This window comes from Oryctolagus cuniculus, chromosome 8, assembly GCF_964237555.1.
Source record: "Oryctolagus cuniculus chromosome 8, mOryCun1.1, whole genome shotgun sequence".
Classification (NCBI taxonomy): domain Eukaryota; kingdom Metazoa; phylum Chordata; class Mammalia; order Lagomorpha; family Leporidae; genus Oryctolagus; species Oryctolagus cuniculus.
Genome location: NC_091439.1, coordinates 57,385,862 through 57,413,292, shown reverse-complemented (window position 1 = coordinate 57,413,292; position 27,431 = coordinate 57,385,862). Strand labels below are relative to the sequence as shown.

The 27,431-nt window shown below is 43.2% G+C and overlaps 1 protein-coding gene across 3 annotated transcripts in view; it reads right to left on the bottom strand.

Annotated features, from left to right (window-relative positions):
• Positions 1 to 27,431, bottom strand: part of PAPSS1 (3'-phosphoadenosine 5'-phosphosulfate synthase 1) — a 105,064-nt gene that overhangs the window by 63,317 nt on the left and 14,316 nt on the right. For all 3 annotated transcript variants that reach the window (NM_001082172.1, XM_051819267.2, XM_051819266.2), the window contains 4 exon segments: positions 3,021 to 3,139; positions 8,171 to 8,309; positions 16,052 to 16,287; positions 18,744 to 18,858. In NM_001082172.1, the coding sequence (NP_001075641.1) occupies positions 3,021 to 3,139; positions 8,171 to 8,309; positions 16,052 to 16,287; positions 18,744 to 18,858 (609 nt within the window).

Genomic DNA, 27,431 nt, shown 5'->3' with positions numbered 1-27,431 from the left:
TCTTAAACTGATATAGACTCAATCACATCACACTTAATATATAATGAGAACAGTCATAAAAAGCCAAAGCCAGAGGAAGATGCAATGACTCTGAGAAGCTAGGGGCAGAATCCAACATACGTATGAGCAAGCTTCTTCACTTCTTTAAAACTTTGTAAGTTCACTATGTAAATAAAATTAGACCACAGATAGAAAGTACTCAGCAAAAAGACCACTAGGAAAACTACCAGGGCAAATCAAGGGAGTGGCAGTTGGAAGCCACATTAGGGGGAAAAAAATGGTCAAAAGGCCACTCTGTACCAGATTCTAATAATCAGAACACGCTGCTATACAATACATGAAGTCCTACATTTATGTACCTTACATTTATGGATCTTTGTCACAAGCACTCAGTAAATGCTAATCTCTTATTTTATTCCTCTTTTTCAAACCTTGAATGAAATGGTCCAATCATCAGATTGTGTAAAAGACAAAATAAAGACTAATAACTAAGCCGGTGCCGCAGCTCAAAAGGCTAATCCTCCACCTTGCAGCGCCGGCACACCGGGTTCTAGTCCCGGTCGGGGCGCCGGATTCTGTCCCGGTTGCCCCTCTTCCAGGCCAGCTCTCTGCTATGGCCAGGGAGTGCAGTGGAGGATGGCCCAGGTGCTTGGGCCCTGCACCCCATGGGAGACCAGGAGGGGCACCTGGCTCCTGCCTTCGGATCAGCGCAGTGCGCCGGCCGCAGCGGCCATTGTAGGGGTGAACCAACGGCAAAGGAAGACCTTTCTCTCTGTCTCTCTCTCTCTCACTGTCCACTCTGCCTGTCAAAAAAGAAAAAAAAAAAGACTAATAACTAATCAACAGAAGGGCATTTAGTACAGTCATTAGTGAAGAGCAAACAATTCAGAAGAAGGCTTTAATTAGGGCTCCTGAAATTAAGGCAAACAGTAGCACAGAAAAAAGAAGAAGAAGAAAGAAAGGAAAAGAAAATACTCCATGGAATATATAAGGAAAATAAATAACAAATTATGTCACTTGGAATCAAACTATGAAGAATCCTAAACACTATTTACCTTGATTCTATAAACAACACAAACATCAATAAATGTTTCAGAATGAAAACAGGAGATGCTTAGACTAGACAGTAGAAGAAGGCTTCTACTCAGTATGTTAGAATAAAAGGCACACAGAACTGGAGGTATGGTAACCAGTTAAAAGAAAATCAACTTAAAATTATACAGTGGCATTTATTTCAATTCTTAACCATTAGGAAAAGAAAAACCAACAAGCAAAATCTGTACTACAGACACCACTATAGTCTATATGGTCATTTCACAGAATTATGGTTAAAAACCAATTTAATTAGGTTTGCAATGTGGTATCCTAAAAACTGGAACATGTGAGGGACAGAAAACTCACCCCCAAATTTCCCAGGCTCAGAACCCAAGGAACGTAGAGAAAAACCCACCCAACCACAACACTCAGAGGCATAGGCCCCACCTAAGACGGCAGCTGGACCAGGGAAACAAGAACCAGCCCCTCCCCGCCCCCCCAACCCCACCCCCACCCCAGGAGCCTAACACTAATAAATAAGTAACCACAGTTTCTGCTGAGAGAGGAGCAAGGCATGGAGACAGATGCGTTTTATAGTTCAGGTATTCGAGGAATGCTGAAAGGTGAGGGCAGAGCAGGAACACTGAGAAATCACGCCCCACCCACCCAAAGCGCCTGGTGGCAGAAGGTTCAAGGTAGCACCTTCTGAAGAAGGTAGCACAAGGCAGAACCACTCACAACTGAAGCAATTTCAAACACGTGGTACAACAAGGGTAACTACAAATAAGGACACTCAAATCCAGCTAGTTTCTGATCAAATTAAGTCAGCCTGCTACAGTGACAGAGTGACAGGACAGACATCTCCACTGTGCACACAGACACAATGTGCAGCACTCAGTAAAGCACTAAAAGGGGCCAACACTGTGGCACAGTGGAGTAAGCTACCACTTTGCGACATGTATCAGATGGCATCCCATATTGGCAGAGTGCCAGTTCAAGCCCCTGCTGCTCCACTTCCAATCCAGTCTCCTGCTAATGCACCTGGGAAGGCAGAGGAAGAACTGGGCTCCTGCCATTCAAGTGGAGACCAGGATGGAGTTCTTGGTTCCTGGCTTGGGCCTGGCCCAAACCTGGCTGTTGCAGCCATAAGAAGACACCCTCCACCCCCTACCCACCATGTCACTCTGCCTTTCAAATAAATAATCTTTTATAAAAATTACCAAAAAAATAAGAAAAACACTCACTCAAGAGATACACCAGTCTAAAACACCAGAATCAGAAATAACCCAGAATGTTAAACCATGAGGCAAAACTTTAAAATAACCATGATTTAACATGCTAAAGGATCTAGTAGAAAAGTAGACATGGAGCCAGCGCTGTGGCACAGCAGGCAAAGCCACCACCTGTGATGCTGGCACCCAAAATGTGCACCAGTTCGGGTCTCAGCCGCTCCACTGCCAATCTAGCTCCTTGCTAATGTGCCTAGGAAAGCAGTGGGGGCTGGCCCACATACATGGGCCTCTGCACCCATATGGGGAGACCTGGAAGAAGCTCCTGGCTCCTGGCTTCAAGCTGTGTCTCTAAAATCTAGCCATCATGTCATCACAAAAGAATGTGGGCACTCTCAAAATGCCTCAGAGAAGTTAAGTGCACTGTGTAGCTCACCTTGAAAAGCATAAACTTAGAGGGCTGAATAACTGTGTGAGATTTTTCTCCATCATATATTTATGTGGTAAAACTACCAATCACAGACTGACTCCCATGCCTCCTGACATGTACATTAACTGGGATGTTTTATATATGGTACATACACGGCATCTACCACAACACCAAACACAGTCATATATACACACGCACAGAGATAGCTAGCTATTGGCACTGTGAAGAATTTCAAATACAAATACCATTGGATATCAGCCACCCTTGTTGGAGAGGGAAGTCTGAGATATAATTTTCTGGTTTTTGCTACTTTCACTTTCTCTTACCCGTTCCTGTAGAAGTTCCACAACTTGCTGGACGCAGTCATTGACATCACAGGAGTCTGTTTTTAGCACCAATTCAGGGGCTTCCGGTTTTTCATATTCAGAATCAATCCCAGTGAAACCTGTAAAAGTACCAGAATATAGAGGAGGGTGAGAATTAAAATCGGTTTCTTTCTTTGGTGCAAGACTAGGTTGAAATGACTGTTTCTGATAGCCCCTCTAAGCTCAGGGTTGTAATATGAGACTTCTTGGGAGATATGTAATCAGTAATCCAACTTGATACTTCTTCAAACATGTGCATTATTCACGGGAGTTGGGTTCAAGAAGGTTGCCACAAACATCAAGTTAGTGAACACCAAATCACTTCTTCAGCAGAAGACAAGATCAGGTTCCTGCCAGTCTCTGTCACAACATTTTTGTCAGCTGATCAATTCTTTCATTTTGTTCTATGTGTGCTTCTGTTTACAAACACAGTACTTAACAAATATTATTGATTCGTCTACACTGAACTCACAGACAGCAGCACTGAAACTCCCACCTAGCTGAAGCTTATGCAATATATTTTCCCCGTAAGGCGTGCCACAGCCTCCTTGTACTCACAAATAGTGAACAGTACTGTCAGCCCCAAGGGTTATTTAAATAGGAAAATCACACACACACACACACACACACACAGCACTAAATCATTTGCATCAAGCGCATCATTTATAGTAAGGGTTCTTTAAACAGGAGAATCACACACACAAAGAAACCCACAGCACTAAATCATCTGCATCAAGCACACCGCTCACAGCATGAGGCTGAAACAAGTAGGCCTAGAGTTGCCTTCCTGTCAGCTGGGTACAGGTTTATCAGGTGACTCCTTCACCACTCTGCTCCTGTCTGCGCATGACCACAAAACTGCCACGAGTATCACTTAAGGGTTACAAATAAACTTTACCAAGGAAGCAAAGTCATAAATGCGGGCTCTACAAATGCAGCTCCATGTACTTCCGTCACCTTTCTCTTTTTTCTCTTAAGGAGAAGCTTAAACTGCTGGTAAAGAAATGATGAATTAACAACAGGGGATCCTGAACACCTGTTTCCCCACAGGAATACAGGTCATCCATGGTTAGTCTAGGGAGGGAGGGAGGGGAGGAAGGAGGGAAGGAGAGAAGGAGGGAAGGAGAGAAGGAGGGAAGGAACGGAGGAAGGAAGGAAGGAGGGAAGGAACGAAGGAAGGAAGGAAGGAAGGAGGGAAGGAACGAAGGAAGGAAGGAAGGAAGGAAGGAAGGAAGGAGGGAAGGAAAAAGGGAAGGAAGGAGGGAAGCAGGAGAGGGAGGGGAGGGAGGGAGGGAACGAACGAACTTAACAAAGCTTTTATCTCTTACGGCAAAAACCGACACTAACTCAATCTGTCCATTACATTCACAATGATTATCCATGGCCAAACTGAACCTCTGCAGGGGACTTGTGCCATTAGATATCAAGTGTTAAGGCAAGACCAATTAACTGTTATGAACTCAAGCAAAACACAAGAAAGGAGGTAAGCCTGTTACATCACAAAATAGATAATACATCCAATATAATCAATTCAGATCTCAACCACTATTTTGATTTCTCCTATTGTATGGGCATTACCATGTAACTCCCCAAAAAAGAACATAAGATCTAACATTTCCCCAAAGTAGGCCAGGTGGGCTAGACAGATAGGCTACACATATCCTATACCTCTGATGTTACCCTCACAAATAAGGCCTGGTTGCCTTGGAAAACTTAGGTCATTCTCTGGTTTGAACAGTGAATATGAATTTTAAATAATTACTATTTGGAAGTGAAGTTGGCAAAATAGTTCTAAAACACACATGCATACAAGTCTATAGCCCAATTAATCTCATTCTTTTTCTTTTGCATATTTTTAAGCATCACCTGGAGTCCAGACCCAAAAAGGAATTTCTGTATATTCAATATTCCCAACAGTATTTAGCAATGGATCACAATAAAATAGCTGGGGGAGGTGAGGTGGGAGAGGGTGGGGAGGGGATGATTCTGGCTAGACCCCTAGTGGCTAAGGTCTGACTCTCAAATGTGGCTATACACTGGAGTTGCCAGGGCCCAGGCCCATGAGATGCTGATTCCACTGGCCTGGAGACAGCCGTGCTCCCAAGGTGATGCTGATGTGCAGCCAAGTTTGAGAGCCACTGGGTTAGAGGACCTGGCTCAACATTTTAGAGGTCCAGGAGTTCTCCCCATGGCTAATTTACCCCATAAACCTGGGGTGGGGAGCCTTTTCTCAGCCAAGAGCCATTTGGATATTTATATGATCAACTTTAAAATTACCTGGCTATAGATTTATTGAATATTGAGTCCCAGCTGTGATTGCTTTGGCAGGACAAGACCAAATGAGCTCAGGGAGCTTATACAGCCCACAGGCCAAAGAGTCCCCACTCCAACAAAACGGTTATCATAAAAGTGCACTGTGAGAAAAAACACTCATATTTGATAGTAGTTAAGTAATAATCATGAAATACTCTAGGTATCAGAGTGGCTGATACTGGGATATATTTACTATCCAATAACTGTCATATAAAGGTCTAGAATAGCCTGAGATCTCCTGGATTATACAAACTTCTCTGTCCTTGAATGTCTGCCATGAGGGATCTGAAATAGCACAGCCAGGGAACTTGTTAATAAGCACCATTTTGACAACCAGCCAATGATTTCTTTGAAAAATAAATACTCTACAATCAGAAATTCTAGCATTGTGGCAAACCTAAAAGAAATCAGTGTGCATACACATTTCATCACCATCCACTCGGGGGCTGCTGTCAATCCTCAGGAAGGTTAACACAAACACACCCCCAGTTCACAGAGTACAAGCTGTATGGGGCTCCAGGCATTTGGGCTGTAGTCTTATTCATTGTTGCATCCCCAGCACCAAACATACATGTCACAAATAGATAGCACTGATCAGTGTGTTGAATTCCACTCCCATTCCACCTCTTCACCCAGCCCACAAGCATTTACTACCCCTGTGGCAGGCACTACACGCTGGGCCACACTCCGTGCTACCGTTTAAAGTCACAAAAACATTCAAGGTATTGTCTCTGTTCACAGGTACCTTACTCCAGCCAAGCAGACAAACCTACCCTACCTCACCAGTACACCCTTGCAAACACAACAGAACCAACTGCAATTAAAATAAGTAAAAGATTTAGGTATTAGGGTCCTGGATACCCCATTCTGCTTTTCTGTCCCAAATCTCTATACAAAAAAAAAAAAAAAAAAAAAAAAAAAAACTGAAATAAAAACTGTCTACGGCACTGGCATCCATATGGGTGCCGGTTCTAGTCCCAGCTGCTCCTCTTCCAATCCATCTCTCTGCTGTGGCCTGGGAAAGACAGTAGAAGATGACCTGAGTGCTTGGGCCCCTACACCCACATGGGAGACCGGGAAGAAGCACCTGGTTCCTGGCTTCAGATCAGCGCAGCTCTGGGCATTGTGGCCATCTGGGGAGTGAACCAACGGATGGAAGCACTTTCTCTCTGTCTCTCCCACTCACTGTCTGTAACTCTACCTCTCAAATAAATAAGTAAAATCTTCAAAAAAAAAAAAAAAAAAACCTGTCCATTAATACAGAATGATACATAGTTATAGAGCTAACTTGGTTTTTCCCCTACTGTCATAAATCATTCCAGTCAGGCTGCCTGTTCTTTCTGGGTGAGAAAAGTGCCAGCTTACTGGGCAAAAAGGATGACAGGTGAGCAGTGGCCCTCATCCAGGCCCTGAGCCTCCATGGTGGCACGAGCAGGTGTCAGCCTTGCCCACGGAACTGGGGAACTGGGGACTTGCCCCAATGGCTAAAGCACCCCCAGGTCCAAATACAAAAGAACAGAGAATACAAAGCATTTCCCTGCCTGGCCTACCCTTTCCTCTTCAAAGCCAGAAACTGAATACCAAAATCTAGAATCCAGAGTGCCTGAGAATTCCAGTGACAGTCCTGGCAATCACACCTCCTGTTGGGAAGGCAAACAAAGCTACTGACTCTTAAACAATGAGCACTGAGTGGCCTATCTTTGATTTTTGTTTTGAATGCCAGCACTGTCAAAGGATCCTGCAAGATCAATAATACAACTAATCTCAAAGGCAACAACAGAGATGGGCTCTAATTTCCTCCCTCAGTGTTCACCTCTCCACCACAGTTCAAACTCGGGGAGCAGACCAGAAAACCTGAAAAGCAAGCCATGTACATACTTTGATGGAATCAGTGGTACGTTAATTCAATCTAATTCAACAACTGTGCATGGGATGAAGAAGAGACCATTCCACACTCTACACCATAAATAAGAAGGAGACATTACCCTTGCCATCAAGATGCTTGTCATGCAGGCATTTTTCCTAATAACTATGGGGTTCCCTCCATCCCACTGGAATAGCAAGCAGAAGTGGTAGCAGCTGGTGACTGATAACTGCTAGGTACCTGATCCATGTGTAGGAGCACCTAGTAGGTTTTCGCCAACCCTGAATCCCTTAGGAGTAAGGTTCTAATAGGGTCAATAGCACTCCCTTAGTGTACAGTGCCAGGTACTATCGCTAAGACTGTGAGACAGAATAGTGTAATAAGACTGAATTCTCTCCTCAACAAGCTCCAAGTTGTTTAAACACTCTTGCCTCTTAGAAAAGATTATCAGTCCCACATATAGGAAGATAAATATCTAAGGAAAGACAAGTTGCAAAAAAAAAAAAAAAAAGAAAAAAATATATATAACTGCTATGACATGAACAAGACTTGGCTCCCAAACTCACACAGCTGTTAAACCCCAAAGTCATAAGTGAAAGGTACTCAGAGGGTGGAAAAGGCCAGATCCTGGTGTATAGGAGGTAGGGCCTAGTGGGAGGCCCGCAGCTCACGGGGCTATGCCCTCAGAGGAGGGCTGATTACAGAACTCAGCTGGGCCCAGCCACACTCTGCTCCCCAGCTCACCCCGTGACCCTTCCTCCACCACACTCCGCCATGGCCATCCTCCAGTCTCACCGCACAGCTGAACCCATGGTGCCCACCTGACCTCGGGCTGTGAACTTCCAAAATGATGGGCCAAAATAAAGCTCTTCCTTCCAAAGCAGCCGTGTAAGGCATTTAGTAAAAGCGACAAAACATTGGCTAATACACTTGCCTTTAATTTCTCCTGCCCGGGCTTTTTTGTAGAGACCTTTCACATCCCTCTGTTCACAAACATGCAGAGGAGCATCAACGAATACTTCGAAAAAAGGTAAGCTCGCACCTTCATGGATCTGTCTCGCGTTGTTGCGATCCTGCAGGGAGAGACGTGTACAATAAAAACGAGACCACACACATCAAATGGACTCTACTAACATGACGGGAAAGTAAAAGTGCTTTCCACTTGAGCTAGTGGAAAATACATTACACACAATTTAACTTTCACTTTTAAATGCCTTGTAGAAACTGAAAAAAATTAGGGAAACCCAAGAAATTATTAACACCCACTCATCGTAACAATTTTAAAAGGCATAGCATTCTACAGACTCAGAATATTAGGAGACAGGAAGAAAACAATGGACGTTTCCCTTAAAGCAGGGGTGGGGAATGTCCAGCCCCCATGGCCTGTGAAATCATTTGGGAATGGCAGGAAGGACTTGAACTTCAATAAATCCATAGCAGGCTAATTTTTAAGTTGATCATTGTGTATGGCTGCGAATGATGTTATAAATATCCAAATGGCCCTTTGCAGAAAAAGGGTTCCGCAGACCTGCCTAAACCCTAGGGGAACCTGGCCAAAGTCCAGCTGGAATGCAGGTGGCAAAGGCCACTCTCTAATGCCTCACTCAACCTCAGCCTCGGCTGCCAGGAAAGCAATTTCATAGAGCAGATCCTTTCAGAACCCTGCGGCTGGTCCACTCCCTCACCAAGTGATGCCCCGGGCCACTTCTCCTTGTGAGCATTCCCGCACAGCTCCTTTGTAGTAGCACCACTACATCGCGGAGCCCCTACTCTCCACCCTCTCCTCTGAACATGGGTTCCTTCGTATGTCAACCTGGTCTTTCTAGGCTTAACTACAACCTGGGTCCCTGGATGATGCCGCTCATCTTCTCACTCTCCAGGGCAAGCTCCACACTCACACTCCATGTACCAAAGTGTGGGGCCAACTTAGAAAGCTGGACCCTGCAACGTCCACCATTCCTTCCCCACACTGTACGGCCCCTCTGACCACACGTGCCTGCTTCCACTCTGACCGCATGACCACAGTTCCTATTTATTATTTATTTATTTGTGAGAGGCAGTGAGTGAAAAACTAAAAGCCAGTGCTCTCATCCTCTGGTTCACTCCCCAAATGCCTGCAACAGCCAGCACTGGGCCAGGCCAAAGCCAGGAGCTACCAACTCAATGCAGATCTCCCACAGAGGTGGGAGGGACTGAACTTCCTGAGCCAACACCTGCTGTATCCCAGGATATGCATTAGCAGGAAGCTGGAATGGAGAACACAGCCAACAACTTGGACCCAGGCACTCTGATACAAAATGAAGGCATTTTAACTAACAGGCCAAAAGCCCACCTCCACATTTCCTACAGGATAGGTTTTGTGGCTCAACAGTTTAAGCTGCTGGTTTAAGTCCCTGCTACTCCACTTTCGTCCAGCTCCCTACTAATACATCCTGGGAGGCAGAGGATGGTGGTGCAAGTATTTGGGTTCTACAGGGAGAGACCTGGATGGAGTTCTGGGTTCCTAATTTGGTCTGGCCCAGCCTTGGCTCTGCAGGCACTAGGGAATGAACTAGCAAATGGAATCTCTCTCTCTCTCAATCTCTCTCTCTCTCTCTCTCTCTCTCTCGCATTGCCATTCAAGTAAATGAAAATAAATTAACATGAAAAAAATAATAAATAGAGGCACCGTGGCATAGTGGGTAAAGCTGCTACCTGCAGTGCTGGCACCCCATATGGGCGCAGGTTTAAGTCCTGGCTGCTCCATTTCCAATCCAGCTCTGCTATGGCCTGGGAAAGCAGTAGAAGATGGCCCAAGTCCTTGGGCTCCTGCGCCCATGTGAGAGACCCGGAAGAAGTTCCTGGCTCCTGATCAGTGCATCTCTGGCCATTGCAGCATTTGGGGGGTGAACCAGCAGGTAAGAGACCTGTGTGTGTGTGTGTGTGTGTGTGTCCGCCTCTCTGCAACTCTGCCTTTCAAATAAATCTTTAAAAAATAATAATAATAATAAATTTAAAAAAAAAAAAAAAAAAACAGAAAATAAACATAAAAGAGAGACTGCCTGGGAATGAAAGCTCTCAGTCTCCTCTCTGCCATACAAATGCATGTACCTCCTAAGAATCTTGTTTTCTCTTCACATTTTCTAAATCCCTTCCCCTTTTGTGTCTTCTTACAGCATCTTGTTCAACTCATTCCCCCTACTTCATCTGAAATCTTCAGCCTTCTCTCTCTGATGGCTTTTTTCCAGCAACAAACAAGTGCAACTCTCTCTCACCTATTCCAAAAAAAAAAAAAAGAAAAAGAAAAAGAACTAACTAGCCACCCAAAAACCTTCCCTCCTTCTCAGGGTTTAAAATACCAGGACTGTGCTGTTATCACACCACTGCCTCTATGGACTCCCGTAATGCCACTCCCCAGTCCTTCCTCTGCAGGGCCCACCCCGCTCCTTCTGCCTCCCCACACCTTCCACTGGTGCTGCCCACCCTCCTCACCGAGCCTACTGCTCCCCTCCCGCAGGCTGTGAGCACATCTCTTAAATGCCTTCAGAGCGTTAGCAACAACACACACACACCAGCATCCAGGCTTGCACCCTGAGCTCTCTCCTGAAATTAAACACACATTTCCAGCTTTCGTCCTAAATATATCTACCTGGTATCCCACAAGTGCCTCAAACTTAACATGTCCAAAACTAAACAAATTCTCCTTTTTTCCCCAAGCTTGGATTGCCTCTAACATGGCCCAAATCCAGAGATGACAGCACTATCTCCCACCCCACCCCCATTATAAGAGGTGTTCTGGTTCCCTCTCCCTCCACACCCATGGGTCACAAAGCCCCTCGGATTCCACCACGACGTTTTACACCAGCTCAGTCTGCCCTCCTTCCTTCCTTCCTAGTTCAACCTCATTTCTCCCGTACAGACAACCTCAACATCCTTTCAATCAGTCTTCTCGCTTCTAGCTTTGGTCTGCCCAAAGCCACACTAATCTCTGTCCTCAGGACAATAGATGCAAAACTGACCATCTCATTTACCTCCTCAAGATGCCCACCACCATCCAACCAAGAAGCCTGCAATTTATAGCCCCAACATTCTTGCTCTTGCACTCAATGATTGATTAATAATTAATATTTGCTGGCCTACCAGGCCATTTGGGTCTTATGCCTGTGTCATCTTACCTGTCAGAAACACACTAACATACACTTCTCTCTTCTGTTTAAAGCAGTGTGCTCCCTCATAGCACAGCTCCACAAAATCTCCTCCAGGAAGTCTTCCCTGCATGCCCAAGCAAACTAAAGGCCTTTCTTCCTCTGGGTTAAGAGTATCCACCATGTACCTCTGTCATGGAGCTTATTCCAGTATGTAGAAATCATCTCATTAGCTTTGTGAGTTTTACGTCTGGCACAGCAATTGTGATCTTACTATGCCCATTTAAATAAAGGTGATCCCAAGTTTCCATCCATGGCTCATTTCTCATTCTATATATACTCTGCTGTATATTCTCAAGCCATCTAGGTTTCAATTAATGAAGTTACTGATTCCTAAATCTAGACTTCAATCCTGCATAACCTTCCTGAGATCTGGAACCAATTTTCCAACAGCCCAACGATCACCTCCTCTTAGATACTCCACGAGCATTTCAGACTGAACCCAAGGAAAATGAAATGGGTCTAGCGTGTGGAGCAGCAGGTTAAACTGCTGCCTGCGGCACCAGCATCCCATATCTAAGCACCAGTTCAAGTTCCAAATGCTCCAGTTCCAATCCAGCTCCTTGCTAATGTGCCTGGTAAGGCAGTAGAAGATTGCCCAAATGCTTGAGTCCCTGCCACCATCCTAGTGGAAGACCAGGAAAGAGTTCCTGGCTCCTGGCTTTGGCTTGGCCCAGCCCCAGCTGTTGCAACCACTGGGGGAGTGACTGACCAGTGACTGGAAGATCTACTTGTGTCTGTCTGTCTGTCTCTCTCCCTGTCCCTCTGCCTTTCAAATAAATATTTTTTAAAAAGAAGAAAATACTCATCTTCTCTCTAGTTACTCTATATTTCCTAATTCAATTAAACATCCTCTAACCAGAAAACACCATCCTTCATCCCCTGACCCAATCAGTTATCAAGCAGCACCAAGTCCTACTGATGCCACAGCCTCAAGAAGCCCCAAACACATCCCATCTCTTATTCCCATTGCTGCTGCCTGAATCCACTTTTCCCTGACACAGCTGGTGCTATGCCAAAGCCTCCCACCGAGTCTCCCACCTCCAGACCACTGTCATTCCAGGCTTCAAGGCTGACCTCACCCAAATGTAATCCCAATGACATCATTCCCTATTATAACCTCCTGTGAGGCGAGAGCCCTGAGCAGTCCAGAGGCCTTCATCTGTCCTGCAAATTGTTCCGGCTTCACATCCCCTCACAATCACCCTGCAGAGCAGCCACACCCACCTCCCCACAGCTCCCCCAAAACCACACTCTCTGTCACTCCAACTGCAAACACCGCACTGTCTCCTCTGCCGGAAGCAGCCTCCTCCCTCCGTCTAGCCCGAGCTAGACTCTGAGTCATCCTTCAGGATTCACTTCAAGGAACTATCAAGAAGTCCAGCTCAGTGGCTGACACAGAGACACCCAATAAACATCTCCTGAATGAATGAAAAAAATAATCATGACTGGATAGAGAAATATATGTATCACCTATACACAGTTTGATTCAAATATCAGATTCTGACATTCCATAAAAACAGAGTCCAAATCTCATTCTTAGTATTTCTATACCAGTAAAAAATAAAAAAAGTTTGCTCCTCACTATGGAAACAAGAAGGTAAACAGGCAGAACAGCAGACGGCCTACTGTCCAAGAGCTGCAGAGATTCTTGGAACGGAAAAGAGCATCACTGGTGTTAAATGTCTATGAAAACCATTTATTTCCAGAATTACAAATAACTCTCACTCTGCTTAAACACATATAAATACTCTTTAAACCAATGTACTAACACTGATGCCAAGGCTGCAGGAAAATCAAAATAGCTGGTCCTCACAGAACCTTTTACAACTCCCACCATGGTTCAATTAAGTGAGCTGCATGATTAACACTCTGTCTGATACTCATTTATGACTCTACAGGTTCAATGATGTTTAAAAATTCCAAGTAACTATCAAAATGTGTTTCTGGCGTAGTACTGAATTGTACTGTTAGTACTTAGCACATTTACTGAATACTGCGTACATGCCAGGCCCTGTGCTTAGGGTTCTGAAGGCATGACTTACCTACTTCTCAGCACAACCCCACAAGGCAGGCATTTTCTGAGCTTAGGAAGGTCTAGTAAACTGTCAAGGCCACAGCTGCAAAGATTTCAGTCCATCTGTGTCCAGCTTCAAAGCCTCTGCCTTGAACTGCTAAAGTCATGTGAACTCTTGTGTTCCTTGTTACCAGGGCTTCCTAAGGGGGCATGCTGTTGTTCAGCACAGAACTAAGCATCTACCATGTTCCAGGAGCGGGGCATGGCATCAGGATTACAAGGTTAAAAAGACACAGTTCCAACACTCAGACGCCTGTGGGATCTGGAGATGGGAGAACACAGCTCCTGGAAGTACACTATAAGGATGCAAACATTTGCTCTCCCAGTGCAGTGCGTGACCCTGAACAGTGGACAGTGTTCTCTCCTGCCATCCACCTTCCTCACTGGGCACCACAGTTCCTTCAGGGAGGTACCTTTCTCATACGGGAGGAGAGAACTTCCACTTTGATTCTACTCTGTCTAAATAAGGTTGGAGTTTGTGAGCCTTGGAAGCTCATGACAAGAGCCTCAGGTGATTACTGACGTCATAAATATGAGTGTCAATTGTTAAATCAACAACAGGGGTCACTGTGCACTTGCTCCCTATGTAGGACCTCTGTCCTTAATGTGTTGTACTAAGAGAATTAACGGTAAAACTAGTCTTCAAACAGTACTTTATACTTTGTGTTTCCATGTGGGTGCAAACTGTTGAAATCTTTACTTAGTATAGAGTTGATCTTCTGTATATAAAGATAATTAAAAATGAATCTTAATGAAGAATGGAATGGGAGAGGAAGTAGAAGATGGGATGGTTTGTGAGTAGGAGGGTGGTTACGGGAGTAAGAATCGTTATAATCCAAAAGTTGTACTTTTGAAATATGTATTTATTAAATAAAAATTTTCTATAAAAAATAAATAAAACAAATGGTTAGCAAAAAATAGTGTTATTCAAATTTAGTAAAAGACTTGATGTTTGAAATAAAATTTGTACGTCTCAATAAAAAAGAGTTCCTTCAAACAGAACCACTCTAAAACAGTTACTAGTACACAGTGTTTGACAGACATTAGCTAGTACTATTACGTTATCACTATTGCTACTATTAGTGTCACCAATGAACAAACTTTTTTTTTATAAAACAACATATTAAGGTACAATAACAAGGGCACCAAAGACACGCAGCCAATAACACTGGAGGGAGCATAGGGAGAGGAGGAGAAGGTGACCGGGGCAGGGGTACAGAGCAGGAGGAGATCCCCGACCCCAGTCTCAAAGTAAGAGAGGCGTCAACTGGGAAGAGAGAGAAGAGGAAGGAGCAGAGTGCTTTCCAGGCAGGGGGGAAAATGGCCTCTTTGCAAGGAAGACACAAAAAATCCAGGAAATTTTCCATATTAAAAAAAAGAAGAAGAAAGAAAAGAAAAGAAAGAAATCCTGAGGTAAGAAGCAACATGACTTTATCAGTGAAATACAAAAAGCTGACTCAATGCTTCCACATTCTCTAGACTAAGAGGAAAATATGATGGGAGCTGAGACCAAAGAGGTCATAGAAGGACACGTGCTAAGAAACTTAGATGTGGGGCCAGCGCTGTGGTATATGGGCCATATGGAAGCCGGTTCTAGTCCCGGCTGCTCCACTTCCAATCCAGCTCTCTACTATGGCCTGGGAAAACAGTAGAAGATGGCCCAAGTGCTTGGGCCCTTATACCCACGTGGGGGACCCAGAGGAAGCTCCTGGCTCCTGGCTTTGGATCAGCCCAGCTCTGGTCATTGCAGCCATTTGGGGAGTGAACCAGCAGATGGAAGACCTCCCTCTCTCTTTCTTTCTCTCTCTCTCTGCCTCTGCCTCTCTGTAACTCTGTCTTTTTTTTTTTTTAAGAGTTTGCATCCTTAAGATTTATTTACTTTACTTGAAAGTCAGAGTTACAGAGAGAGAGAGAGAGAGAGAGAGAGAGAGAGGTCTTCCATCTGATGGTTCACTCCCCAATTGGCCACAACAGCTGGAACTGTGCTGATCCAAAGCCAGGAGCCAGGAGCTTCTTCTGGGTCTCCCACGCGGGTGCAGGGGTCCAAGCACTTGGGCCATCTTCTACTGCTATTCCAGGCCATAGCAGAGAGCTGGATGGGAAGTGGGACAGATGCGACTCGAACCGGCGCCCATATGGGATGCCAGCACTTCAGGCCAGGGTGTTAACCCGCTATGCCACAGTGCCGGCCCCAACTCTGCCTTTCAAATAAATAGGAAGGAAGGAAGGGGGTGGGGGAGGGAGAAACTTAGGTGTTCCTGGTATCTGTCACTTACCAAGTATTCACCATGGGTTCACTGAACTGAAAAATCAACTCTGAAATAATCTGACTATTGGCCTAAATTCAACAACTTTGTTATACTTTGGTCTCTTCTAAGAGCAGGTTTTATCAACACTGGATTTACTCAGAAAGTCACTGCACAGAAATGTTTCAGGTTAATTATTTTTATTTTGATTTAGTCTCGAGCACATGTCAATGTTTAATTTAGGTGCTTTGCCCCATGTGATATTCTCAGTATGTCATTAGAACTGCAATGGCACAAAAGACACTTACCTGTGTATAAGGTGATATAAAACTTGTGATGCACACTAAACCAGCATCTGCAAACAGCTTAGCAACTTCTGCAATGCGTCGAACATTCTCTTCTCTGTCCTCGGGGCTAAAGCCAAGATTTTTATTGAGACCTTGACGGATATTGTCACCATCCAAAGTGTAACACGGAATACCATGGCAAACCAAGTACTCCTCCAAAGCCATGCTCACTGTAGTCTTCCCTGCGCCAGACAAACCTAAAATTAAACAGTCCAAACAGATTGCACACATGCTGTGTGAAGGATGGCAACTCAGTAACAAGGAATTTCAACCACAGACATAATTACACTCATTACTCACAGCAGTCTCTCAGTAACATTCTTACTCAACATTTTCCTTAAAACTTATTACTTCCTACCTAGGAAAGTCTAGAGTTTAAAAATAGTATTTGTTTTTAATAACTTGTAAGTATGCCTTACAGCATTCTTGAAATCACAGATCCAAACAGCTTAACTAGTTTTGGTATTCAATACGGTTGAAGAAATAATCATTTTATCCTCTACTTATCACTAGTCTAGAAATGCATGCCACATTTTAAGACAAAGTTATATCTCCAAATTATTTCTGCCAAAGGAAGAAAAGGAAAGGGAAAAAGTAAGTAAAACATTGCAATGTTACCTCCATATTCCAGATCACCACTCTTACCACTATGATAAAATTGTCTGGAAGTCTGATTTAGAACATCATTTAACCTGAGTGAACACCCACATTTTTACTCTCCTTCCTCCACCACTGGTATTTATATTCATTAAATAACCAGAAGGACTGGGCACACCAGAATACACAGCCACCAGTGAGCCTGGGAGGACTGGATCAGCTTACTTACAGGATAAAACAGAGGTGCCATAAACGTGGGCAGTGTAAGAGTAACACTTTAACAACAATCCTGACATAAGACAGAGGAGAGGGGAAGGTGAGAGTGTCCTGCTCCTTCACACAAAAACAAACACACAAAGAGGAGCCGGCATTTAGCCTAGCAGTTTAAAAGCCTGCCTCCTACAGCAGAGGGCCTCAGTTGGATTCCAGGTTCCAGCTCCTGACTCCAGCTTCCTGCTAATGTACACACTGGGAGGCAGCAATGATGGCGCAAGTAGCTGGGCTCCTGCCACCCATATGGGAAACTGGATTCAGACCCTGGCTCCAGCTTTGGCACCACCTGGCCCAAATGAGGCCATTTGGGGAGTGAACCGGTGGATGGGAACTCCCTCTCTAGAGATATCTCCCTCTTGCCCCTCCCCACAAATAAATAAAAATTTTAATTAAAATAAACAACGCAGAGGCCGGTGCCACAGCTCAATAGGCTAATCTTCCGCCTTGCGGCGCCGGCACACCGGGTTCTAGTCCCGGTTGGGGCGCCGGGTTCTGTCCCGGTTGCCCCTCTTCCAGGCCAGCTCTCTGCTGTGGCCCGGGAGTGCAGTGGAGGATGGCCCAAGTGTCTGGGCCCTGCACCCCATGGGAGACCAGGAGAAGTACCTGGCTCCTGCCATCGGATCAGCGCGGTGCGCTGGCCGCAGCGCGCCAGCCGCGGCGGCCATTGGAGGGTGAACCAACGGCAAAGGAAGACCTTTCTCTCTGTCTCTCTCTCTCACTGTCCACTCTGCCTGTCAAAAATAAATAAAGAAAGAAAGAAAGAAAGAAACTAAAAATAAATAAATAAACAACCCAGGGACCGGCGCTGTGGTGCAGCGGGTTAACACCCTGGCTTGAAGCGCCGGCATCCCATATGGGTGCAGGTTCAAGTCCCAGCTGCTCCTCTTCTGATCTGGCTCTCTGCTATGGCCTGGGAAAGCAGTGGAAGATGGCCCAAGTCCTTGGGCCCCTGCACCAGTGTGGGAGACCCGGAGGAGGCTCCTAGCTTCTGGCTTCAGATCAGCACAAATTTTTAAGGAATGCTAATATCCAGATTGACAAAGACCCTGGTAATGGACCCTCTTCCACACTGCTGGTAGGAGACAGTAAACTGGTAGAAATTTCTAGGGAGCAATTTGGCAAGATATACCAATTTTTTCAATACAATTCCTAGAAGTGAAAGGATTTGTCATTTTTAAACTACTTCCAAAACCTGGATCAATCTACCCTCCCACCACTCTGCTATGGCTAAGCCCAAAGAGAGATTCTGGGAAAACCAAGACAAGAAAGAAGCAGAGGCCAAAGTTGAATGATAGACATGATGATGTGAAACTCCTACTGCCCATTCTCTCTTCATATGCTTTACTTCAGGAGCTTCCTGAAGCAGCAACCAGGTCCTAACTGTACTCAGGAGTTTACAGAATTAATACAGTGTCTACCAAAAGATAGCTTTGTAATACATCCTGGTTTCTCCCCTTTACTTGCTTAACAGCAATCTTGCAAAAGAACAAAAGGAATTGCCACAAGAAAATGAATGGGTCTTCAAAAAGCTCATGGAAAATGCTTATTATAAAAAAAAAAATATGCATGGATTTCAAATTTTGCACCAAAATAAAATCTTTTAGTTCCATTTTCTCACAAACTTTTTAAGTACCCCTGTATGTTATTACTAAGCAACAAAGACAGTTATGGGCATGCTTTAAATACAAAAACAGGGCTCAAAATTTAAAGATGCTTACTACCAGTCTAAGATTATCTATCATTACTTCTTTAAAATAAACTAATTTCTCTCTCTTGACCATACCTGTTAGCCACACTGTGCAACCACGAAAGCCACCTCTGGTCCCCACCACCTGGCCTCTCTTATTCCTGCTGACATGATGGGCTTGATAGGTGACATTAGTGGCTCTCTGCATCCCCTGGAAAAAGAAAAACACAAGGAATTTTGGTTCACTTGAGTCCATTAAAAGGTATATATTCCTTACAAACAAGTAGCTAGTACCCTATGTGATGTATCAAAAGCAAGGAAAAAGATAAAAACAGCTAGCCTTTTCCTTCTTTAGAGTACTGGTACAGTGTTCAGCACTTTACACAAATCAGATAATTTAATCCCCACAGCAACCCACTATGATTTTGCAGATGAAAATGTCACACCTGAGAAAAGTGAAATAACTAGTCCAAGATCCCTCAGCTAGTGCATAGTGTACTCCAAAGCCTAGTCTTCCCATGCATTCATTTATCTGATCACTCATCAGCCAACTGAACAGAACAAAGTCCCTACTTGGGCTGAGCTTGCATCCAACAGGGGGAGAATGCAAGCCAATAAAAACTAACTAGGTACACTTAAGAGCAACGAAAGAGAGATGACAACAAATGACTCCTTAGGATGATCAGGAAAGGCCTCCAGGAAGGTGACAATGGAGCAGATGACCCAAGTGTGGAGGGGACTCCTGCTTTAGCAAATCAAACTTCAATGGCTACGTCTCAATGAAAGCATGGAATGCATTCGTTTTAACTGGATGGTCCCCTAAATTTTCCTCTCCTTTTTAATCAAAAAAGGCATTAAAAAGATGCCTCAGGCTGCCTGCAAGCCAGCATCCCATGTGGATGCCAGTTTGAGATATAGTTGCTCTACTTCCAATCCAGCTCCCTGCTAGTGTGCCTTGGGAAGTAACAGAAGATGGCCCAAGTGCTTGGGCCCCTGCATCCACATGGGAGACCTGTTAGATGCTCCGGGCTCCTGGTTTTGGCCTGGCCCCTTTACAAAAAAAAAAAAAAAAAAAAGACAGGTATCAAAGGATCTGGATGGGCTTCTCTACAAAGAAGATACACAGATTACCAATAAGCACATTAAATAGAATTACGTTATCATTAGCCATCAGGGAAATGTAAGTCAAACCCATGGTGAGACAGCACCTCACAACCACTATGACAGATGTAATGAAGACCAAAAGTAACAAATACTGGTAAAGTCACAGGAAAATTAGAATCCTCACATATTTGCTGGTAGGAATGTATAAAATAGTACAGTCATTATTCTAAACAGAAGATCCTCAAAATATAAGACCTAGAATTACCAAATGACCAAAAACTCTCCTCCTACACATATATTCACTAGAAATAAAAACATGAAATCTGTACATGTGTGCCCATAGCAACACTACTCATAAAAATCAGTAAATGGAAATAACCCAACTGTCCATCAACTGATGGTTAAACTAATGTCAACAGAACTGTAAGGCACAGTCAGACAATGGAATATTATTTGCCAGTAAAAAGGAATGAAGTACTAACACAAGCTACAACATGCCAAGTGAAAAGAAGCCAGTTACAAAGATCACATTATTTTGTAATTCCATGTATTATTAACTGTCCAGAATAGGCACATCTACAGAGACAGAAAGTAAGGCCTGGTGTCTAGTCTAGCCGGTAAGCTGCCATTTGGGAAGTCCACATCCCGTATCAGAGTGCCTGGGTTCCATTCTCACCCCTCTCCAGCTCCAGAATCCAGCTTCCTGCTGATTCAGTCCCTGGAAGGCAGCCACAGCAGCTCATGTTGTTGGGTCCCTGCCATCCAGATGGAAGAATGATTGAGTTCCCAGCTCCTAGCTTCATTCTGGCCCTGCCCCAGATACGGGCATTTGGAGACTGAAAAGCAGATGGGAGCGCATCCATCCCCTCCCCACTATACACACACACACACTTTCTTTCTCTCCCCCATCTTGAGGGAAGGGGAGAGAAAGGGAAGGGAAGGAAGAGGAAGAGGAAGGGAGGGGAAGGGGAGGGGAGGGGAGGAAAGGAGAGGAAAGGGGAGAGGGAAGAGAAGGGGAGTGGAGGGGAGAGGAAAGGAGGGGAGGTAAAGGAAGGGAAGGGAGGGAGAGGAAGAGGAGGGGAGGGCAGGGGAGAGAAGAGCAGGGCAGGGCAGGGCAGGTGCAGGGCAGGGAAGGGAAGGGAAGGGAAGAAAGATTAGTGCTTGCCTGAGGCTGAGAGATTTGGGGTAAATGGGAAGTGACTATTAATGACTCCAGGGTTCTTCTTTTAGGCAGTGAATGTTCTAAAATTGATTTGGTAATGGCTGCACAAAATTGTGCCTATACTAAAAAAAAAAACAGTGAATTATAAACTTCAAACCGATTAACTTAATCTCAATAAAGCTGTTTTATTAAAAGAAAAAACATAACTACTTAGCCACTATTTTTCTCTTCCTATGAAATAAAAACTTAAGGTGTTTCCAATAAATCACATCTTTTATAAAGTAGGCATCAGCATTCTTTCAATGAGTTGTTTGTATATGACACTGTTGTGGCTCTTATCTTACAAGATGGATTTATTTAACATGCATTCATTCAAAAATACTTATGGAATGCATGCTATATTCTTGAGATTTTTCTAGGTGCTGATGAAACAGAAGTGAAAAATACCACTACAAATCATTGCAAGGCACATGCTAGGTCAGAGGTTCTCAGAGCGGGGTCCTGCTCAGCCACTTCAACATTACCTGGGAACATGTTAGAAATAAATACAGACTCTAAGTCCTACCCTAGGCCTACTACGTCAAAAGCTCTAGAGTCAACCATTTATTCCTAGAAGCCCCCAAAGGGATTCTGAGACAAACTCAAATCTGAGAACCACTGTATTAGGGGAAGAGACAGGAGGGGAAAAGCAGGGACCAAGATAAACAAGCTAATTACAGAAGGTCCCAGCACTCCTCACTAGATGTGTGCTTTCCCACTCACTAGGCTGTCTTGTCATTCTGCTGTATGAGCTTTGCTGTGCAGACCTTTTCAGTTTAACAGAATTCCATTTGCCTACTTTCACTTTCGTGCTTTTAGGGTCATATCCATGGAAAAAAAAAAAACCTTTGCCCAGACCAGTGTCATAGAGCTTTACCCTATGTTTTCTTCCAGAAGTTTATAAGTTCCAGGTCTACAGTTAAGTCTAATCCATTCAGTTGATCTTTTGTATATGATGTGAAGTAAGGGTCCAGTTTCATTCTTCTTCTATATAGGAATATACAGTTTCATTTTCAATTATCTTTATATACAGAAGATCAATTTAGTATATACTAAGTAAAGATTTCAACAGTTTGCACCCACACAGAAACACAAAGTATAAAGTACTGTCTGAGTACTAGTGATGGGATGGTTGTGGGTGGGAGGGAGATTATGGGGGGAAAAAGCCACTGTAATCCAAAGCTGTACTTTGGAAATTTATATTTATTAAATAAAAGTTTAAAAAAAAAGAATATATAGTTTCCCCAACAGCATTTACTGGGGGGGAAAAAAAACACCTGATTTTCCAATTACCTATTCTTGGGTACCTTTTGCAAAAATAAATTAACTGTAACTAATCTGGTTTATTTCTGGGCTCCCTATTCTGTTCCACTGGTTTCTGTTTTCATGCCAGTATCATGTTGTTTTGAACACAGATTTGTAACATAGTTTGAATTCAGGTGGCATAAGGCCTCCAGCTCTGGTTTTTTTTCTGCTTTTTTTTTTTTTTTTTTTTTTTTACCCAAAAACTATATGCGCCCTTCTTTGGTACCATATGAATTTTAGGGAAAATTTGTCCATTTCTGTGAAAAAAAAGTCCTTGAAATTATCACAGAGACTGCATTGATCTACAGATCACTTCAAGCAGAATGGGCATTTTAACAATATTAATTCTTTTAGCCCATGAACACAGTAGGTATTTCCACTTTTGCCTTCTTCAGTTCTTTCTCTCAATGCTTTAAAGTTTCCAGTGTACAGGTCTTTCCACCCTAGGAGGAATTTATTTCCAAGTACTTAGTTTTCCTAGTAGCTATTATAAAAGTGACTGTTTTTCTAATCTCTTTTTCAGATAGTTCATTGTCAGTGTATAAAATTGCTACTGAATTTTCTAAGTTTATTTTATATCCTGCAACTTTACTGAATTCGTTCATTCTAACAGTCTTTTTGTGGCATCCTTAGGGTATACCATACCATAATGTAAGATCAGATATTCTGCAAACAGGGAAAATTTAACTTCTTTTCCAATTTGAATGCCTTTTACTTCTTTCTCTTGAATAACTGCTCTGGCTAGGGCTTCCAATATTACAATGAATAGAAGTGGAAAGAGTGAGAACCCTTGCCTTTTTCCTGATCTTAGAGAACAGGCTTTCAACTTTTCACCATTCAGCCTTTGTTAGCCATAGGCTTATCATATATGCCACTTACTATGTTCAGGTACATTCTATTCTTAATGTGTTGAGAGTTTTTTCCATGACACGATATTGATTTTTTTTAAATTTAAGGTATACAAACTTCATGTATTTCATTTATACAGATTAAGGAACACAACGATACTTTCCACCCTATCCTCCCTCCCCCTACATTCCCTCCCTTCTTCATCCTGACTCTATTTCCACTCCTAAATTTTACAAAGATCCATTTTCAGTTTATTCTATACTCATAAGATTATCCCTACGCTAAGAGTTCAACAAACAGTATGAAGAAAAAAACACTGTTTCTCAACAGTAGAAACAAGGGCTATAAACAATCACCAAATTTCAAAATGTCCAATATATTACATTTTAGGTACACTATTAGCTACCACAGATCAAGGAAAACACACAGTGTCTATCTTTTTGGGTTTCCAGTGCATCCATTTTGTTGCAGAAGAGAGGATTTCATTTTTTAAATCACTAAGTAGTATCCCATAGTGCATACATACCATAATCTCTTTATCCAGTCAAGAGTTTATGGAGATCAGGGTTGATTCCATATCTTAGCTATTGCAAACTGAGTTGCAATAAACATGGGGGTACAGATAACTCTTTCAAATGCTGATTTCATTTCATTTTGGTAAATTCCTAGGAGTGGGACTGCTGGGTCATATAGTATATCTGTTTTCAGTTTTCTGAGGTATCTCCATACCGTCTTCTACAATGGCTGTACCAGTTTACAGTCCTACCAACAGTGGATTAGGGTAACTTTTTCCCCACATCTTAATCAGCATTTAATGCTTTTTATTTCTGTATGAGAAGCATTCTAACTGGAATAAAGTAAAACCTCACCATGGTTTTAATTTGCATTTCCCTGTCAGCTAGTGATGCTGAGCATTTTTAAATGGGTCTGTTGGCCGTTTGAATTTCCTCTTTTGAAAAATGCCTGTTAAGTCTTTTGCCCATTTCTCAACTGGATTGTCTTCCTGTTGGTGAGTTTCTTGAGCTCTTTATACATTTTGGATATTAACCCTTTATCAGTTGCATAGTTTGAAAATATTTTCTCCCATTCTGTTGGCTGTCTGTTCACTTTGCTGAGGGCTTCTTTTGCAGTGCAGAAGCTTCTCAGCTTGATGTAATCCCATTTGTCAATTTTGGCTTTGATTACCACTGCTTCTGGGGTCTTTTCCAAAAAGTCTTCGCCTGTGCCAATGTCTTACAGGGTTTCCCAACGTTCTCTAGTACTTTGATGGTATCGGGTCATATAGTTAAATTTTTTATCCATTCTGAGTGGATTTTTGTGTAAGGTGTAAGGTAGGGGTCTGGATTCACACTTCTGCATGCAGAGACCCAGTTTTCCCAGCACCATTTGCTGAAGAGACTGTCCTTGCTCCAGGGATTGATTTTAGCTCCTTTGTCAGATACGTTGGTTGTAGATGCTTGGATTGACTTCTGGAGTTTCAATTCTGTTCAGCTGGTCTATATGTCTAATTTTTTTTGCCAATACCAAGCTGTTTTGATCATAACTACCCTGCATTATATCTTAAAATCTGATATTGTGATGCCTCCAGCTTTATTTTTGTTGTATAAGACTATTTTAGCCTCAGGATTTCTTGTGTTTCCATATGAATTTTAGAATTGCTTTTTGTAGATCTGAGAAGAATGTCATTGGTATTTTGATTGGGATTTCAATGAATCTGTAAATTGCTTTGGGCAGTATAGAAATTTTGATATTAATTCTTCAAATCCACAAACATGGAAGATTTTCCCATTTTTTGTGTGTCTTCTTCTATTTCCTTCTTTAATGTTTTGTTATTTTCACCACAGAGATCTTTGACACCCTTGCTTAAATGTATTCCAAGGTATTTAGTTGTTTTTGTAATTATTATGAATGGGACTGATATGAGATATTCTTTCTCAGCCATGGCATTCTTTGTATATACAAAGGATATTGATTTTTGTGTGTTAATTTCATATCCTTCCACCTTACCAAACTCTTTTATGAGTTCTAAGAGTCTCTTACTGGAGTTTTTATAAATATGTAATCATATCATCTGCAAATAGGAATATTTTCATTCCTCCTTCCCAATTTGAACTCCCTTGAGTTTTTTTCTTGCCTAATAGCTCTGGCTAAAACTTCCAGTAGTATATTGAATAGTAATGGTGAGAGTGGGCATCCTTGCCCAGTTCTGGATCTTCGTGGGAATGCTTCCAGCTTTTCCCATTCAATAGGATGTTGGCTGTGGTTCTGTCATAGCTTGCCTTGATTGTGTTGAGGAATGTTACTTCTATACCCAATTTGCTTAAGGCTTTCATCATGAAAAGATGCTGTTTTTATCAAATGCTTTTTCTGTATCTTTCGAAATAATCATATGGTGCTGTTCTTCAGTTTGTTAATGTTATGAGTCACATTTATTGATTTGTGAATGTTGAACCATCATTGAAAAGCAGAGATAAATCTCACTGGTCTGGGTGAACGTTCTTTCACATGTATTGTTGGATTCAATTAACTAGTATTTTGTTGAGGATTTCTGCATCTACGTTCATCAAGGATATTGGTCCATAGTTCTCTTCCCTTTTTCTTGTTTAGAAATTAGGGTGATGCTGGCATCATAGGAGGGGTTTGGGAGGATTCTCTCCTTTTTAAATTGTTTTGAACAGCTTAAGAAGAACTAGAATTAGGTTTTTTGTTTTTTGTTTGTTTTTTGACAGGCAGAGTGGACAGTGAGAGAAAGAGACAGAGAGAAAGGTCTTCCTTTGCCGTTGGTTCACCCTCCAATGGCCGCCGCGGCTGGCGCGCTGCGGCCGGCGCACCGCGCTGATCCGATGGCAGGAGCCAGGAGCCAGGTGCTTCTCCTGGTCTCCCATGGGGTGCAGGGCCCAAGCACCTGGGCCATCCTCCACTGCACTCCCTGGCCACAGCAGAGAGCTGGCCTGGAAGAGGGGCAACCAGGACAGAATCCGGCGCCCCGACCTGGACTAGAACCCGGTGTGCCGGCGCCGCTAGGCGGAGGATTAGCCTAGTGAGCCACGGCGCCGGCCATTAGTTGTTCTTTAAAAGTCTAGTAGAATTCAGTCCAGCCAACCAGTCATGGGCTATTCTTCGTTGGGAGGGTCTTTATTACTGATTCAATCTCCATCTTGGTTATTGATCTAAGTTTTCTAAGTCTTCATGACTCAATTTTGGTAGATTTTACATACCCAGGGATCTATCCATTTCTTCCAGATTTTCTGATCTGTTGTCATCCAGTTCTTGGTAGCAATTCTTGATGGTTCTTTTTATTTCTGTGGTACCTGTTGTTACATTAGCCTTTTCATCTCTGATCTTATTGATTTGGGTCTCCACCTTTTTTCTTTCTTTTTTTTTTGGTTAATTGGGAAAATGGTCTATCAAATTTTTTTTCAAAAACAGCTCTTTATTTCACTTATCTTTTGTATTATTTGCTTCAATTTTATTTATCTCTTCTCTAATTTTTTTGACAGGCAGAGTGGACAGTGAGAGAGAGAGAGAGAAAGGTCTTCCTTTTCCATTGGTTCACCCCACAGTGGCCGCTGAGGCCAGTGTGCTGCAGCTGGCGCACCGCAGCCGGCACACCATGCTGATCTGAAGCCAGGAGCCAGGTGCTTCTCCTGGTCTCCCCTGCAGGTGCAGGGCCCAAGGACTTGGGCCATCCTCCACTGCACTCCCAGGCCATAGCAGAGAGCTGGACAGGAAGAGGAGTGACCAGGACAGAATCCAGCGCCCCGAACAGGACTAGAATCCAGTGTGCTGGCGCTGCAGGCAGAGGATTAGCCTATTGAGCCACGGTGCCAGCCTCTCTTCTCTAATTTTAATTATTTCTTTCATCCTACTAATTTGGGGTTTGGTTTGTTGTTTTCTAGGTCCTTGAGATGCAGTGATAGCTCATTTATGTGGCACCTTTCCAACTTTTTCATGTAGGCACAAATTGCTATAAACTTCCTAACACTGCTTTTGCTATACCCCAAAAGTTTTAATATGCTGCATTGTCATATTCATTTCTAGAAATTTTTTGCTATCTCTTTTGATGTCTTCTACAACCCATTGTTCATTCAAGAGCATGTTGTTCAGTCTCCATGTATTTGTCTATGCTGCAGAGACTCTGGAGTTGTTCATTTCCAGCTTCATTCCAGTGTGGTCAGAAAAGATGCTTGGTTGATTTTGATTTTTTTGAATTTGCTGACTTATTTTATGGTCTATCCTAGAGAAAGTTCCATGCACTGATGAAAAGTATGTGTATTCTATAACTGTGGGATAAAAAGTTTCTATAGATATTAGGCCCATCTAAT